Below are 17,070 nucleotides of genomic sequence, written 5' to 3'. Positions count from 1 at the left end.
TCAGTTAAAGACGTGCGGCCCAAATGACCATCAAACATGCAGCTAAATTGTTCAAGGAGGACAACTAATAGTTCTCTCTGACTATCTGTTAGGTTTGCCTCCAGAGCTTTGGTCTCCAGCGAGGGCTCTACCATGTCAAGCGTCATAATGACATTATCATCGCTCAACAGATCAACTGAGCAACCCTCCTCTTCATCCGCGCCTGGGCATGGACTGTCGTCCATAACTACGGTTCTCGAGGGGATGTGGATTGTCAAAGAGGCCCTGCTCATAAAGTCCATCCCTAAGACAAAGGGGGACGACAAGTTGCGGATGACAGCAAACCGGTGATAAAACCTTTTGTTCAAGAACCCTATGGGCAGCCATGTAACACCCTCCGGGAGACAGCGAGCACCGTCTACTAGGCTCACCGGTGGACCCATCCACTGGTGGGTCCTGCTGGGAGACAAGTTGTTCTCCAAAATGAGTTCAGCCCGCACAGCAGACAGGGATGCCCCTGTATCTAGCGTAGCGTTCACTGCCACTGAGTTGAAGTTAATTTTGGCTTTCAGTGGGGTGTTCCAGTGTGCTCCAGACTCTACATCTTCCATGTGCCCCACAATGCCTTGCACAATCTGGTGGGCATCATGCGGGCGAGGCATACTTTGTGAATGGGGGGAGGGCTGCCTCATTAAAATGTCCTCCCCCCCCGGGGGTTTCCCGACTGCTGACTGGCCGCACGAGCTGCCGGCAGTGAATCCAGCCCCTCAGCATCGGCCAGTTCCAGGCCCGGTGGTGGTCCTGGAAGAGGTTGGTGGGAGGTTGCCCTGGGTCTGGCAGCACCTCGTTCTTTTGGGGCAACCCAGGTGCAACTTGGGCACGTGCGTGTGGTAAACCCTGGGCGGGAGCATTTAAAACAATGTGGTTCTCTCGCGCTTGCAACACTAGGAGATGAAGTAGGGGTTGAGCGGCCAACTGGACCTAAGGCTGTGTGGAGCTCGTGCGCGCGAAGCAGTAGGTCCATAACCGACGGGACCGGCGTACCGTACAACGCAACCCGATATTTCTCCAATGAATGTTTACATATGAGCTCGATCTGTTCATGCTCCGGCGGCGGGCACCTTAGCTTATTAAACTCACCGAGCATGTGAGCTACAAACGTTGGGAGGGGCTCCTCTAGTGATTGGACGCGATCGAGGATGCCCCGCCAAACGTGCTCTTGGTTATCAGCTGACACAAACACTGATTCAAAAAGTTGGTAAAAATGTGCCCATGTAGTAATGTGAGAGCTGAGGGCCCTAAACCATTTACTGGGCTCTCCCTTGAGGAAGTGAGGGAGCTCACTCAGAACCTGCGAGTCGGTTAGGCGCAGCGACGATCTGTAGCTATCCACTGATTGGAGCCACTCCTCCGGTGACACTCCGCCGTCACCAGCGAACACTGGGGGCTCCAGCTTGGCCTGGTGCAGCGCTGCGGCGATCATCCTCGATGTATTGCAGAGTTCCGCCGACTGACGCTGGAGAAGCGGAGGGGGCTCTGTGTTAATCCCTTTCTGCGTGAATGGCGTGGAAAAAGCCACTGGGTTGGGGGTTCTCTGAGGAGGTGTTTGCTCCCCCGGTTCCCCTCTCGCGCCACCATCCAAGTGCTTCAGAAGGCTCTTTTGTAGCTCCAGCGAATCGTGCAAGCAGACTCGCAGTTTCTCCACCTCTTCTTGCAAGCTTTCCACCTTAAGATTGAGGTCATGAGGGGTAGAGCGAGGGATGATGTACTTAGTCAGGCTGGGAGCTTCAGCATCTGAGTCGCAGCCGTCTCCCTCGCTGCCTGTGTCTGGGTGGGACGCCATTTCAAAAGTATGGCCGAAACCACTCTCTCTCTCACAAAAGTTATGGCAAGGTGAAAGAGCGTTCCCACAGAGTACCTAAGCGTTAATATCCATCAGACAGAGAGCGTCCGTGCACACTCTGATGCTTCACACAAAACAAAACGTCCCTCTGGATGAACACTGAGTCAAAGTCACTGTAGCGTTAGCCTTAGCTTTAGCACCGCCGATGTCGTAACGGTCCAATAGCACTGAGTTAGCGGTCCGACGGACCGTACAGTTACTCACGGAGTACTCCCCCTCGCAGGCGAGCGTGTCAAGCGATGGGTCGGCGCTCTTCCATGCCTGCAAATGTCGTTGAAATCCCGGGGGGTCGGCTCCTTCACGGGGTCCTATCGGCCCGGCCAATACAGCCAGACGAAGAGAAAAAAAAACACGTCACCTCAGCCGAAGTGTCGATCGTTGAAAAACACGGGAAAAACATCCGAGCCCACCGTCTGTCGGTCCGGATGACGATGAAGATCCAGAGAACAATGTTCGGGCGCCACTTTGTAACAGCAGTCTGGCGAGGAAGGAGCGGCTAGCCGGTCCAGCGGGCATGTGGTGTGGAGGTTAGCCGGATAACACGGAACCAGCCGGTTAAATCCAATAACAGACCTTTATTCGCCGTCAGCAACATTACACTTTATAAGCCAGGTCTCCTCGGCTGTACTCGTCCGAACCTACATGCGCGGGGATTGGTACCACCAGCGCCAGCTTGTCACAACAGTAAGTAAGGTGCTTTCTTGGAGCATGGAACATGAGCAGCATGAAATGGCTGCCGCTAACAACTCACACACCCACTAGGAGACCCCCACAGCTACTACAATAGTTGGGCAACCCCCCCTAGTGGTGCTATAACCCAAAAGGTTTGTTACATGGGGTGAGAAATGAAAAAGTGTCCTTATTACTCACCACAGCCGGTTCTTGAGATGTCCGGGAGGGCGGCTGCGGTGAGGAACGCCGGCGGCGCGGACGCCGTTTCCGGGTAGACGTCGGGGCCGGCGTATCAGGCTGAAGAACCTCAGGCTGGCCGAGTCGGGGGGCAGCCTGGATCGGAGAGTGGAGGTGAAGGGTGTTGAGCAGGAAATCCGCCACAATCGGAAAAAGATTGTCCAACACCCAGGGAAAACAAGTCAGTGTTTCCTGCAACCGCTTCTCCACAGCACAACGTAAACCCTCCGCTTCCAGCCACAGTTCACATAGACGATTTACTTTGTCTGTCACCTCCCTCCTGAACCTCTCCGAAAAGTCCGCTGGGTCCATCTGGCAGGATCGTTCTGTCACGGTCTGGAGGGCAGACCGTGGGGGATGTAGGAGAAAAGACCCAAAACGCAGACTTAATGGAATGAACAGTGGGTTTATTTACAGTGAGGTAATTGTACACCACACATTAAATCTCCAAAAGTGCTCCCTCAACTCCCGTGACGTGTCTTCTCCCAAGTGCTGGTATCCCGTGCTCTCTGCCCCTGTGCCTTCACACACCCCGTGTGTCTTGCAGTCCTGTGTTCCGCTGTCCTCCTGGGGAAAAACACAGACACAGCCGTTATGGCACCAACTCCGGCAGGCATACACTTTAACAACACTAGAAACACTGACATGGAGTCTAACTCAACGATCCTGCGCCGGAGGAAGCTCCATCGCACTGTTAAGTAGCTCCCCCGACGATCCTGATCAGAAGCAGGTGTGTGGTAAGCTAGGCGTGACCAGCAGCTGGCAGGGCCACACCCATCAGGCCTGCAGGTGGCTGTCCTTCATCCTCCAGCCTCACACACACACACACACACACACACACACACACACACACACACACCAGCATGGAACACAAGAGCACAGTGCAGCAAACATACATCCAATACACTAATAACAATAAAGGTCCACACTGTTCACGAACCCCGAGTCCCCGGCACCGGTCCGTGACAAAAGTAATAAAAAACTGTGATTTTTACAGTGTGTTTTTTCCCTTTCTTCCTTCATCCAGGCATATGGGCCAACTTTTTAATACCCCTGAAAAATGGAGAAGTGATCGAGGGTCAGTATGTGGAGCTGCAGGCCCGGTACACTGGCGGCAACCCAAATTCCAAGAGTATCGCCTGGAACTTTTTGATGCCTAACACCAGCCAGATGAAGATGGTAAGGAAACAATTACACTTAAGTCTAATATACTGTATATCAAGCCAAGACAAGAAAAGACTTAAAGGTTTCTAATACTACTGTGCTGTGCAGATAGATGATCCAAAAGGAGGATCACAATCAAATAGATTTAGGGGAAGAAAGAGAACTCAGGAAGGGAAAGGATACAGGGTTTTTTTTTTTTTATTATTTCCCTTAGTGTCTCACCTTACTTTACTCTTTACAGGAAGAAACATTCATTAAATGTAAAAACATTTTCACTGATAAAAGAACAAAACTTAACTGCAATCTATTCAGAGTCGTATGTGTTTAGACAAGATAAAGTGAGCAATTCCCCTCTGACAAATTGTTCAATTCTATTGTATTTTATTTATACAGCACCAAATCACAACAACAGTCACCTCAAGTCACTTTATAGTGTAAGGTAGATCCTACAATAATAGAGAGAAAAACCCAACAATCATATGACCCCCTATGAGCAAGCACTTTGGCAACAGTGGGAAGTAAAAACTCAGTTTTAACAGGAAGAAACCTGCGGCAGAACCAGGCTCAGGGAGGGGCGGGGCCATCTGCTGCGACCAGTTGGGGTGAGAGAAGGAAAACAGGATAAGACATGCTGTGGAAGTGAGACAGAGGTTAATAACTAGAAATAATATGTATATAAACACATAGTGAGCGAGAAAGGTGACTGAAGAAGAAATACTCAGTGCATCATGGGAATCCTCCAGCAGCCTCAGCATAACTCAGGGTCACCTGATCATGCCCTAACTGTACTACTTTAGCAAGAAGGAAACTCTGAATCCTAATTTTAAAAGTAGAGATAGTGTCTGTCTCCCCAATCCAAATCTGGTTCCACAGAAGCGGGGCCTGAAAACTGAAGGCTCTTCCTCCCATTCTACTTTTAAATGAACTAGGAACAACAAGTAAGCCTACAGTCAGAGAGCAAAGTGCTCTAATGGGGTGGTATGGTACTAATTATGTAAGTAACTAAAATTTGACAAAGTGATATTTTTTCCAAACTGCTAATATATGTTTCCTATGCATAATATAATAATAGTAATATGGAGAAAATAATTGACAAGAACCTATTGTGCCTTTTCCAGCTCTTGGTTTTGTTTTTGAATGCTATTAGAGTTGCTTGGCATCATTTGTAGTTGAAAGTAATCATAAATACCAATGCATGAGTTCTTGGTGCAGCCCTTCAGTTCATCTTCTCTTTTAAACAGACAGTTTTTGCTCCTCACCATTCTTACCTTTAAGGTAACAGGCGATGATGCGTTTAGATCACTGTGGAGTGATTTTGGCCCACTCTTCTTTGCAGAATGCTTTAATTCTTTCACATTGGAGGGCTTTTGAGAATAAACGGTCTGTTTAAGGTCTTGCCAAAGCATCTCAATCAGATTTAAGTTTTTTTCTTTTGCTGCTATGTTCTGGATCACTTTCCTGGTGCATAACTCAAATGTAATTGAACTTCAGAATACAAGCTGATGGCAGGAGATTTTCCTTCAGGATTCTCTGGTATAAAGCAGAATTCAAGGTTCCATCAGTTACAGCAAGTGATCAAGGTCCAGACCATCAGGTGACTAGATTACTCAAAGAAAACAGATTTTAATCTAAGAACATCTTTACTTTTTACTGTAAATGATGCATCTGCCTTGAACTGTTCTATTTATACTGTATTTCAGCCCCTTCCACTGCAGAGATACATATGCTGGAACTAGGTTTTATATCAGGCTTCTTTTGTTGTGTTTTGTTTTTTATTGTACAAGAGCCATATTCGTTAGAATGTAGTATTTATCTAACAATACAGACCTGCATAATTTGTGTTAATTAAATTGCAGAGAATGAGAGCTGAGAATTTATAGATCAGGTTCAAGAACATTAATATTACTGTTTAATTTGGCCTTATAGGTGGAAATGTGAAGGTTAGATTTTATTTTATTCACAACTGAACATAGAAAACATGTCCAATGTTTAAACTGAGAACGTACCTTTTTAAAGTGTGGGCTGTGAGTCCGCCGTGCACTGTTTACCTCACCTGCCGATATGCGTCATGTGTAGTTGCTTTGGAGGAGGCTGTAAAACTTTGTGTAGAGTCCAGTAAAGGTTGATGAGTCAGTGAAGCTAACTTCTGTCCAATGTCAGTGATACTAAGGTGAGTTGTTGAAGATGTCCTGAACTTTCCTCTGTAAGCACTGCTGATTTTACCAGTGTTAGTGAAACTTTCTTTTCTTTAAAGTCTTGCACTTGGACATTTAGCAAATAAATCTCTGGAAATGTTTTGGATAAATACAAAGTCCATTACATCCCTGACCTGGATGTCAGTGACACAGGTCAGTGATATCTGTTATGCACAACTACTTCTTCGTGTGCTTTCTTTTATGTACTAAAAGACCCCAAAAAACCCCCTTTTTTTAATCTTCTTTTTGTTTCATGTGACGCTTGCTTTCTGTCCTTCTGTCCAGATCATCTCCTACACCGACAACGAGGTGAAGGTGTTTGACGGACAGTTTAAGGGCCGTGTCGGTTTCCTACATCAGATGCCATCATCAGATGTGTCGTTCTACATCAACAACACCCGGGAGTCCGATTCAGGAAGCTACATCTTTCAGATTGTTAATGATGGTATTACTGAAACGGTTACCCTGGATGTGAAAGGTAAGGGAAATTCACCCGTTGCACAGCTGTACTTCTCAGATTCACTGTGAAACAGTAAAACAGAAAGTCTTGTAATAAAACATTACATAATCCTCTCCCCTCAGTCCCTCCTTCTGTTCCGAAGTGCTCTATGACAGGGAAGCCAGAGGTAAAAGGAAATGTTACTCTGATCTGCATGTCCAGCTCTGGGAAACCTATTCCTTTGTACAAGTGGAAGAAAACCAGCCCCACCTCTGAGGTCTTCTTCTCACCCATGCTCAGTGAGTGCACAGCGAAAAAACAAAGAGTCATTGTTTGCTATAAATGTGAATTATTGATAGAAAAAGCAGCCTGCACACCGTCTTTTGGGATTGTCACTTAGCACATCTTTGAGAACTGTTATACATGTGAAATAATGTGTCTTCATGTGTGTTTGACTGTCTTTTCCATGTAAACTGCTGTGTTAGATGAGAAGACTGGCACTCTGAAGCTGAACAACCTGAGCAGCAACATGTCGGGGAAATACGTGTGCACAGCCAGCAACACGGTGGCAGAAAAGAGCTGCGCAATCGACCTGCACATTACCAACTGTACGCAGCAAGTGTAACCCTGGTTATGGTTTATTAATAAAAATAAGTGATGAAAAATAGTTATGGACCACACATTCAGATACACTATTATCAAGCATGAACAGCGAGCATCGATGTAATTAATTATTTCTGTTGGACACGATCATATCCTACTAATTTCTTATGACTGCTGACACGTCATAAGAAAACTAAATGAATATGCAGCGAACTTTCTTACATATATATTAAAATATTACAAATATACAATAATTTAGCAAAAGTATCATTATAAACCCCTATCACTCATGACTTACACAGATTCAAAGTAAAAAATAAACCCTGTTTGCCAGACATGTTTAACGTTGCTAGCATAGGGTTGTGACATTTTACATTGTAACCATTAGCTTAGCTGACTTTTCTATTCAGCAGCTAAGAAAATTATACTTTTGTCAAAGTTGGCTGAATTTGTCTTACTTTAACATGAGTCTGGACAGTCAACCATGCCCAACACAACCTAGCGTCCTGGGAATATATAATGTTGCAGAAGCCTGAAAACAATGGACAGCGGTAAATTAGTGATCAACATCGCAGCATTATTGTAGTGTCTTTACATTACAATATAAAGCGCCTTGAGGCAACAGCTGTTGTGATTTGTCCCTATATAAATGAAACTGAATTGTAGCTTAAAACTGATTTGCTAGGCCACAGCACAACTGGTCACCTGATTAGTCCATCTCTATGTCAAACAGAAAGGACATCTTTACATGACTCGAATATAAAACATTAATCTGCTTTTCTAGCCAGTGCTGTACAAGTACTATTGATTCTACACGAAATGAGGTAATAAAAGTGTTTTTAAATTCTTTGAGATAGTAATTGTATGTTCTTTAATTCCAGCCAATAAAGTGGGGGTGATTGTTGGTGCCACAGTTGGCTCAGTGGCTGGCTTCATCTTCCTCCTTTTTGTGTGCCTCGCTTTTGTCTTCGTGATAAGGAGAAGAAACAACGAGGATGACTTGGCCAATGAAATCAAGTGAGTCAGTGTGGCTTAAATGCAAGCAGAATTTTATCATTTAAAATTCGTAACAGCATCTCAGCTGGCCAGCAGATCTGAACCAGGACCCTTTTGCCACAGTGCTAAACAGTGTCAGTTCAGGCAAGTCATAAGTGGCAGCGTTGGTAGATGAAGTTCTTGTTGCTGCTGCTTTGAATCAAATTCATTTTAGTCCTTTGCAGATGACCCAGGTTTTACTTTTGACATGTACCAATTGCACAGGAATGCACATTTTGATCTTGCACATTTCTCAAACTAAAGTGATTCTATCACACCTGTTTAAGAAGCCTGTTTTTCAGATTTAATTTTCATATCCTGTGATAGCAGAAACAAATTACCATAGTTTCAAGATTTAATGAAGTACTCCATTTCAGTGTTACTGTGAACTAATTATGCATTTCTAAAAGTAATCTACACGCCACAAATAAGTAATCCTGCACCTCGATGTCTACAGGGAGGATGCTCAGGCTCCCAAGCGTGTGTCATGGGCTAAGAGCGGCATGGGTTCTGACATCATCTCCAAGAATGGCACCCTGTCCTCCATCGCCTCCAGCCCACACCACAAAGAGTCCTCCCATCACCACAACAACCACCACCACCACCTGCAGCAGTATCCACAGCGCCCCCCCTCAGACACTGCATCCATCATCACCGCCACAGGCAGCAATGCCGGCTATAGACCGTCCCGCCACCAAGGGGCCTCCACTCCCACCCATTACAGCTACAACAACAACACCACCCTGCCACGTGAACAGCCATTGTCCCCCGAGGCCGGCAGCAATGGCGGTTCCATGCCCAGACCCGAGCGCTACACCCAGTTGCCTCAGGCACAGGCGCTGCCGCAAACGTACAACCAGCCTCGGCTGCAGCTCCAGACCGCTCCCTCCCCGCCACCACTACCCACCTCCACCATCATGGCCTCCAACATCACCCGAATGGGAGGCGTGCCCATTATGGTTCCTGCACAGAACCAGGCCGGATCTCTAGTCTAGCATGAGCTAAGGGAATACTCTCACAAAGGATCAATTGCTGATTTTTCAAAGGGACTTTAATATTTAGCAAAGAATTCAAAATGAAAGGTCATTTACTGATGCCAACAAGCTCTCAGACACACTGTTTACTTCCTTTAAGAATACTTACTTATAGTTCTTTTGTACTCTGTATGCACTGTACACATTTGAAACTATGTATAGATATGATTTTCATACATTTGTCCAGTATCATCTTTTCTACTTTATGGATTTTAATGTTTTCATTTTTCATATTTAGATTTTTAAATGTAATTTCTTCCAAACTGTTTTCCTCCTGCCATTTACTAACCGCAGCTGGAACGCTGTGTGTGCTAATCTCACGGACAGAAAAAAAAGAGCACCAGCATGCTACACTTTATCCATTGTCTTTATTTAGAGAAACTACCTGAAGGACTCATAGGTCATTACTGTTTAAGAAGGAGAATGTTGCTCATAAACACTGGGTTTAATCTATGTATTATTAACTCTATTTCAGCACCAGACATCAAAAGACAACATAATGTGTTGTGTGATAAAGTTTGCCCTTGCAAAGTATCCTAATCCTTTTTCTTGGCTTTGCTTCTGTTGGGTTTTCAACTTGCTTTCAAAATGCTTTTAAACTCACTTCTTTAAATACAGATGAGCAAAAGCTTCTGATAATACTGAGCTGTTTAGGACTGCAGAACAGTAAATTTGCTTATATTCTTGACTAGTACTAATAACCAGTGTTGGGGAAGTTACTTTGAAAAGGTAATTAATTATAGTTACTAGTTACTTCTTCAAAAAAGTAACTGTTAGTAACTGAGTTACAATATTCTAAAAGTAATTAATTACTTGAAAAGTAACTATTGCGTTACTTTATAAAAATGTTTAACCCTCTGGGGTCCAGGGTATAATTGGCCATTTTAGCCACTTCTGATTTGACCTCTACATTTCACCTTTAAAAACTGTTTACTTGTTTGGTATCATTCTTTTCAGCACAACCTCACGTGTCTGAATTTCCAGTTATGTTTTCATTTTGACATACTGTATTAACACAATTGATCTAAAATCAGACAAAAAACATAAAATCAGAGTAGAAAAAGTTATATTTTTTACTGTAACAACAACAAACATGTTTAATGAATTATATTTCATAACTTTAAATGCAAATATAAATTGTCAATTTTAAAATCCTATGCACAAGTTTTGCAAACAACAACGTTATTTGCATCCATTTACCTTTTACCTTGATTTTTTAAATAACCATTTCAAACTATTTACAGAACAATCAGTTGTTCTGCATTCAATAAGATGCAACACAAATTATTTGTGCCACTCCAAAAACACAATTTCTGTCCACTATAAAGGAGAACATCACAGCCTGATACCTGCAGGTCTGACAGCAGCAGGTGTATCACTCCTGTTTCTACCTGGAGACAGCAGTCGCCTCATTGTTCTGACACACAACACAAAACTATCCACAACACTACACAGTAACTACACACTCCAAACACGCTAAACGTCACAAAACTCTCTCTCTCTCTCTCTTTTTCGTTAGACAGTGATCATGATTACCGTCCGCGGGAGCGCGTGCAGCTACTTAACGCTGTAGCGTCCACATTACTTACAGCTACTTCCATGCAACTGATATAAGATGCAGTAAGCTGAACACAGCTTCAATCGTCTGTTTGTTGAAAAATAGTAACGGAGCGCATTTTCTTGTTAGTAACTGTAACGGCGTTGTAACGATAGGAATAGTAATTAGTTAGATTACTCATTACTGAAAAAAGTAATGCCGTTATTCCCATCACTGCTAATAGCTAATAACTAATCATTTAAAGTTGCCTGCAGCATTCAAATTGTAAATATGTGAATTTTGGGGGGTAATTGGTAGCACGTTGTTGAGTGCAGCCTTTATGGACAACAGAAACAGGGGACGTGTTTGCCTTTATTACCACTTTGTGTTGGCATTCTTTTGTAACTTAGTCATCATCTGCGTCATCAGCATAAATTCATTACATACATTCATTATTTGGACCTGTTCTTCTAGACTGGCGCAAAGAGCTTATAGCATTAGAGAAAGACACCCGGTGATCACACAGTCCCGCACAGTGAGGATAAAGCTCTCGCTTTTAACAAGAGGGAGTAGGAGCCACCTTCTTTGACCAGTAGTGGATCAAGAAACTGAAAAAATATACAACCGGCCATCTGCCACAACCCAACCAGTCGCGGTAGATTGCCGCCCTTCCCTGAGCCTGGTTCTGCTGGAGGATTATTCCTGTTAAAAGGGAGTTTTTCCTTCCCACTGTTGCCAAAGCGGGTCATATTACTGTTGGGCAACTAACAATAATATGACTTTCTTTGTATTATTTCTCCGTATTATTGTAGGGTCCACCTTACAATATAAAGCGCCTTGAGGCAACTGTGATTTGCTGTATAAATAAAATTGAATTGAACTGAAGATCAAAAAGAGGCCACCAAATATATCAGCTAGCAGCAGAGCACCACTATGCATCACATCAGGATTAGAACCATAAGGCAGGTCTCCTTTCAAAATGGTCCACCACACTTCAGCACTTATGTATTTAAACTCCTTGGAAAAAAATTGTGGATATACAGTTATGTAGCACAAATTTGACAAATTTCTATAGTTTCTTTACTTGAGTATATCAAGTATTCACATTCTACTTAGAAATATTTGGGGAAATGTTAACAAGCGTAAAGCGCACGAAAGTCTGTTAAGAAGCCTCGAGATGCATTGTTAGGTCAGCAAATTTGAGCCATTTTATCAAGTTTCATTTAAGCTGATGGAGTTTTTGGCTAAAAACCTAAAGACTCCATCAACATTATTGCAGGACCATCAGTCTTGCACTACAGATATTCCTGGAATCTCGACCTCTTTCGACTTTCTTTATGCACCTTGGAAGTTAACAAATGTGTTTCAGTTTGCTTCTAATCTGAAACAAATAAACTAGATTTGGTTCAGAAACTATTTTCCATTTCCAAAATGTGTGGACATATTTTGAATAAAAACTGCTGTGAGGGAGGCACTGTTTTGTAAAAATCACATTTGTAAGAATGTATCCAAATAGCTAAGGTCATTTTAATACACTGAATGATTCCAGAACTTCTTTTCATTAGTTAAGAACTAAAACTATTTATTATGTTTTTACACGTTAGCGCTATTTGTAATGTCTGTTGTTACTGAATATGATTTCGATTTGGAAAAGAGAAGAAAGTGTGGTCATATTCTGCTGTAGTGTAATTACACTGGAGCATATGTTTGTTATTTAAGCTTTTGGTTAATGTGCACAGATATTTTTACAATTATTTACATGACATTCTGAGATGAAGGCTGATGAGGTTGAAGGAAAACATACTGTAAAAGCATCTCATGCAAACCACTTGAGAATATAAGCTCAAGACTAAAGTCAAGATTTCATGAGGGAAGTTGAAAGAAAAGAGGAAATCTGTTTGCTGTGCATTTAAGACTCTGTGTCCTTTAAAAGTGTACATTATGGACATTCAAATGTATTCAACGCAAGCCTTTATTTTTATATTGTACATGTATAAAAAGCACATTAAGAAAAGTGAAAGAAGTGCTCACTATCACACTGAGTTATAAACCAGTGTGGATTGTATAACTGCTGTGGACAAATTGGTGGCCAAACAAATATGCTTATTTATACAGACGGCCTAAACTGTAGACAATAATGTGCAGTGTGCACTTGTATCTTCCATATTTATGTTCATTGAAAATGCCTTGTATTATATTTTCAATTAAAATTTAAAAAGATCAGCTGTTTGTGAGTTTTGTTTTATTCTTGTTTTCCAAGTTTTACCAATTTTGTCTTCTTGGCAAGCTTGTAGAAGGAAGGAAGGATTGATGACTGAGCTTGAAAGGACACAGGGTTTTCCTTTGGCGTTTTTGTTAGAAAAAAGCTGACAAGGATCTGTCATTAAACAATCCAGCACCAAGAGAGGACCAGCCACTCCTTTAAGTAGCGGTTCAGGACAATGTCATCACAGGCGTGTGGAAGTGTGGAACCAACAGGCAGAAAATCTCCACTAAGTCCCGCTGCTGCACAAAAACAAGCACACACACGTAAACACACAAACCAGGATAGCAGAGGAATTGAGTAGATAGCTGAGGTGGAGAGATGGACAGGAAGTAGGAGGTCAGCATGGAGAGGACAGAGGGAACAGATACAAAACTGATGAATAATCAGCAAATACAATGATGTCAAAAGTATGACAATCCCTTAAAAACATCCTGGGATCAGAGCTTTCTGTGTGAACTGAAAAAGATTCTTCATCTTTTTGCCAAACACATTTCGTTTTTCCAAGATCAGACCTATGCATCCTCTATAGCAGGGGTGGGCAACTCCAGGCCTCGAGGACTGGTGTCCTGAGACCTCTACTGAACCCGCAGTACTTCAACACAGCTCACACTGTTACACTGGAGGCATAAAAATAACCCCTAAAAAGAACAAACCCGGTGATTCTATCAGCTGTAATGGTATCATCTGTCCACAAGGTGTCAGATTTTATTGGTCGATTCACTGAGCAACCCTTTGATATCCATAAAGCTAAAACACTTCACAGCCTGATTGTTTGCTTTGCAACAATCCCACCAACTTCATATGTCTACATTATTGCTGTTGAGAGTTTGATGAGCCAGTACCTTCTGCTTCTGCATAGTCTTTATACAGCAATAAACAGCTGTGAATGTTATTGTGTATGAATTTTCTAGAATGAGGCTGTAGAGGTGCTACATAAATCCCAGTGAGGTTCAGCCTACCATGTTGTACTGGATGGGAGACGAGGAGGAAAGAAGCAAGCCTGCTGGAGAAAGTCACACTGATTTACAACTGAAAGAAAAAAGTGCAAAAACAGAGAAAAGCCTTACATAAATGAAGAGCTTTTCCCCTCTGCTCCTCCTTCATCAGATCTCTTTCTGGTACAGGAAAATTCAGAATCGATTCGTGTTTATGGATGGATTTATGTGGATGGACCAAAGAAGTTCAAATGAAACATGGAAGCACATAACGGAGTGAGTAGAAACTAGGAAAGTGCTCAAAGCTTTAGCTGTGTGTGAAAATTAACCAAAACAACAATAATGTTTGTCAGGTTACATGGATGAAAATCATCACTTCATAAGATCACTCAGGAGTAACATGACTAAGTACAAGTTCCTGTTTGACTCTAAAAAAAAACAAAAAAAACTTCATATTTGAAAGTCCTGAAGTGCACAGTGTCATGTAAAAAAATTAGACTCTAGAAGTAAAAATAGTATTTTATATTCAGTCCTGTATTTAAGAGGGATCCAGTGCAGAGGAGCCAGTGTAGGAGAAAAATGCTCTCCCTTTCTGTTCCCTGTCATTTTTGCTTTGTTTTTTAGGAAATCCTGAAAGTAACAAATTACAGTAGTCAACAGGGAAGCAGCAAAGTCTTAAACACCAGATGTGCTTATCCGGGATTTAAATCTTGAAGTTGGATCAGTGACTCTTGGCTGAATGTCCTGGAGCTGTATGTGAGGCATTCAGGGAACACCAGTCAATCGCAGCTACATTGTTAGCAGAGATTATATTCTTCATGAAATGAACAAAATACAATTACTATTCTCTTAAACAAGCAAAAAGGAAAACCCACAAAAAACAACCATGCTGAGTAAGTTTTTAAAATGTCCTTATAAGATCCCAAAAGATTGACTCTGTAAATCTCAACGTAGCGTTTTCAGTGGGAGAAACATTTTGTCACTCAACCAAGTCACTTCTTCAGTCTCAGCTGGCTACAGGTTTCCCCAACCTTTTAAACAGTACATTTCCACAATGACTGAAACTAGCACCACTGACAAACAATCGGCTGTGAGGTCAGTTCCTTGATCATTAACATGCAAATTGTCTGAGACTAAGAAAGTCACACATGTGCAAATAAGTCTAGGTTAGGTTCCCCCTGTGTCATTGTCCTCTGTGTACCTTTGTGTGTGTGTGTGTGTGTGTGTGTGTGTGTGTGTGTGTGTGTGTGTGTGTGTGTGTGTGTGTGTGTGTGTCCCCTCTTTTTCTGTCTCATCTCCCTTAACTGTTTCCGTTGTTTAGAGCACAGGATTTCCTTCTGTGCCACCTAAAGTTACGTAATATTAGCTGCGCTGTTCTGGCTTCTTTTTTGTAAGCCAATTGAAATTCCTTTGTGCCTTGATGCTTGCATAATATTTTTGCTTTCATTTATGCTCATGTTGCTTTATTATCCATCCATCCTCTTCAACGTATCCTTATCAGCCAGTAATGCAATTCATCCTGATCGGTGATTGGTCAAAAGTCTAGGGTGGCAGAAGGGGGGAGAAGAGGCTTGTGATTGGTGAAAAATGTGCAATAAAGGAGACTTCTCTTTTCCATTTCTCTTTTTTTCTTTATCAGGTGATGTCTCCAGCTCCTTTATCTCACCTGATGCCTGGACTGCCGTCTGTGGTCTTCAGTATGATCACAACGTGTTATTTATGTATTTTGACTGACTTACAATGACAGGACAGTAAGCATTATCAGTGCACATGCAATAAAAGCATGTAGTTGTCACTCGAACATTGATGAGGATTTTCCTTTGGCTCTTTTGAACCAAAACAGGTTGGAAAATCCCCTGAAATTAAGAGCAATCGAGAATGAATTGCTTTCTTCTCTTCTGTGTTATTATGATGTGCAAAGACTAGCCATAAAAGGAGTCTTTTAGGTTGCCCCGATGAGACGATGTAATATATTTATTTTATATTTATATATATTTTCCACTTTTATACTGGAAAATGTGAAGGATTATTTATACCATTGTACTAGTCATTTACAGACATGCAAGAAATTAAATGCATACCGTGAACTCTTGACCCGCACACGAAGAGACATTGTTGCACTTTGCTGCCATGTTAGGGTCCACTTGTCAAAGGTCAAAGAGTTGTAAAATCACGACAAAGATGCTATGAGAGATTATGTTTGTCCTGTGACAAAATATTTGAAGAGGGGTCACTGAATAGTTCATTATGAAAATGTTGTGATCATATACCTTTCACAGTCACTCGACCTCAACCAAGACTATTTGGGGGAAATTTGACTGTCATAACAGATAGATATTAGCTTTGTTATTGTTTCCGAATCAATTCCAGGAAACACTGAAGCTGTTGCAGAGGCATGTGTTGTACAAATACTTCAAAAACTTGTGTTTGCCACCTGCTTGTACACATTGCTTCTGTGGTTCCGGTCTGTTATGTGTTTTGTTATGGAAATTTTAACAATAACCTGCAACACACCCAGTGAGCTTGATTTGAAGTGGGTTTAATAAACACATTGCAATGTGGAGAGAGCATCCCAGTGAAACACTAGGATCATCCCACTATCTATTTAACGTCTCCCATTACAATGGCCTCACTGTGTTAACATTCCACATGCATGTAAACTGGTGATGGGAGTGCTCTTACTATAGTAAAGTGAGAAAGTGATATTACTATAACTAATGTGATATGATTAAACATGTGATTACTACATGAGAAAAGAAGTTTGCCTCCACAGTTTCTACATAGTTTTGTCTTCTGAGCCTGTTGGCAGAGAATGCTATTTGTGTGCAACTTAATAAAAACATATCAAACATATTTCTCTTTCTATAGATTTTATTTATTTATACTTGTATGTTTTGTCAGTGTCCTTACGATTATTGTGGTGCTGATTCAAAGAAGATCAGTAAGTCTAAGGCAGATTAAAGCCCAACTTAGGCATTCATTAAGTGAATCCACAACTCACTGTTACTATAACACAGGACACTTCATTAAAGTGGATGAAACAGGAATACAGGAAAACAGCACTGCAGGGT

General features: G+C 42.2%; 2 protein-coding genes across 2 annotated transcripts; one reads left to right on the top strand and one right to left on the bottom strand.

Moving 5' to 3' along the window:
* Positions 1 to 670: 670 nt before the first annotated feature.
* LOC146699717 (uncharacterized) lies at positions 671 to 1,843 on the bottom strand. The gene has a single exon (XM_085471464.1). The coding sequence runs from the start codon at positions 1,820 to 1,822 to the stop codon at positions 671 to 673; it is 1,152 nt and encodes a 383-aa protein (XP_085327590.1). The 5' UTR covers positions 1,823 to 1,843.
* Positions 1,844 to 3,654: 1,811 nt separating this feature from the next.
* On the top strand, positions 3,655 to 9,714 carry LOC146699716 (endothelial cell-selective adhesion molecule-like). The gene is made up of 7 exons (XM_085471463.1): positions 3,655 to 3,667; positions 3,819 to 3,970; positions 6,436 to 6,628; positions 6,733 to 6,888; positions 7,075 to 7,197; positions 8,074 to 8,209; positions 8,685 to 9,714. Exons 1-7 carry the CDS (start codon positions 3,655 to 3,657, stop codon positions 9,220 to 9,222), a joined length of 1,311 nt encoding a protein of 436 aa, XP_085327589.1. The 3' UTR covers positions 9,223 to 9,714.
* Positions 9,715 to 17,070: the final 7,356 nt, after the last annotated feature.

Source organism: Copadichromis virginalis, linkage group LG10 (assembly GCF_057382275.1).
Source record: "Copadichromis virginalis isolate Kocher_CV1m ecotype Utaka linkage group LG10, C_Virginalis_male_GT1.1, whole genome shotgun sequence".
NCBI classification, from domain to species: domain Eukaryota; kingdom Metazoa; phylum Chordata; class Actinopteri; order Cichliformes; family Cichlidae; genus Copadichromis; species Copadichromis virginalis.
Note: the sequence above shows the minus strand (reverse complement) of the source record. Positions and strands in the feature narration are given on the sequence as shown.

Bases quoted from the DNA above. Each gene is read 5' to 3' on its own strand.
- LOC146699716 (XM_085471463.1), top strand. The intron at 6,889-7,074 runs GTGAGTGCACAG...CTGCTGTGTTAG, and splicing joins CTTCTTCTCACCCATGCTCA to ATGAGAAGACTGGCACTCTG. The intron at 7,198-8,073 runs GTACGCAGCAAG...CTTTAATTCCAG, and splicing joins CGACCTGCACATTACCAACT to CCAATAAAGTGGGGGTGATT.
- LOC146699717 (XM_085471464.1), bottom strand. From the start codon at position 1,822: ATGGCGTCCCACCCAGACACAGGCAGCGAGGGAGACGGCTGCGACTCA.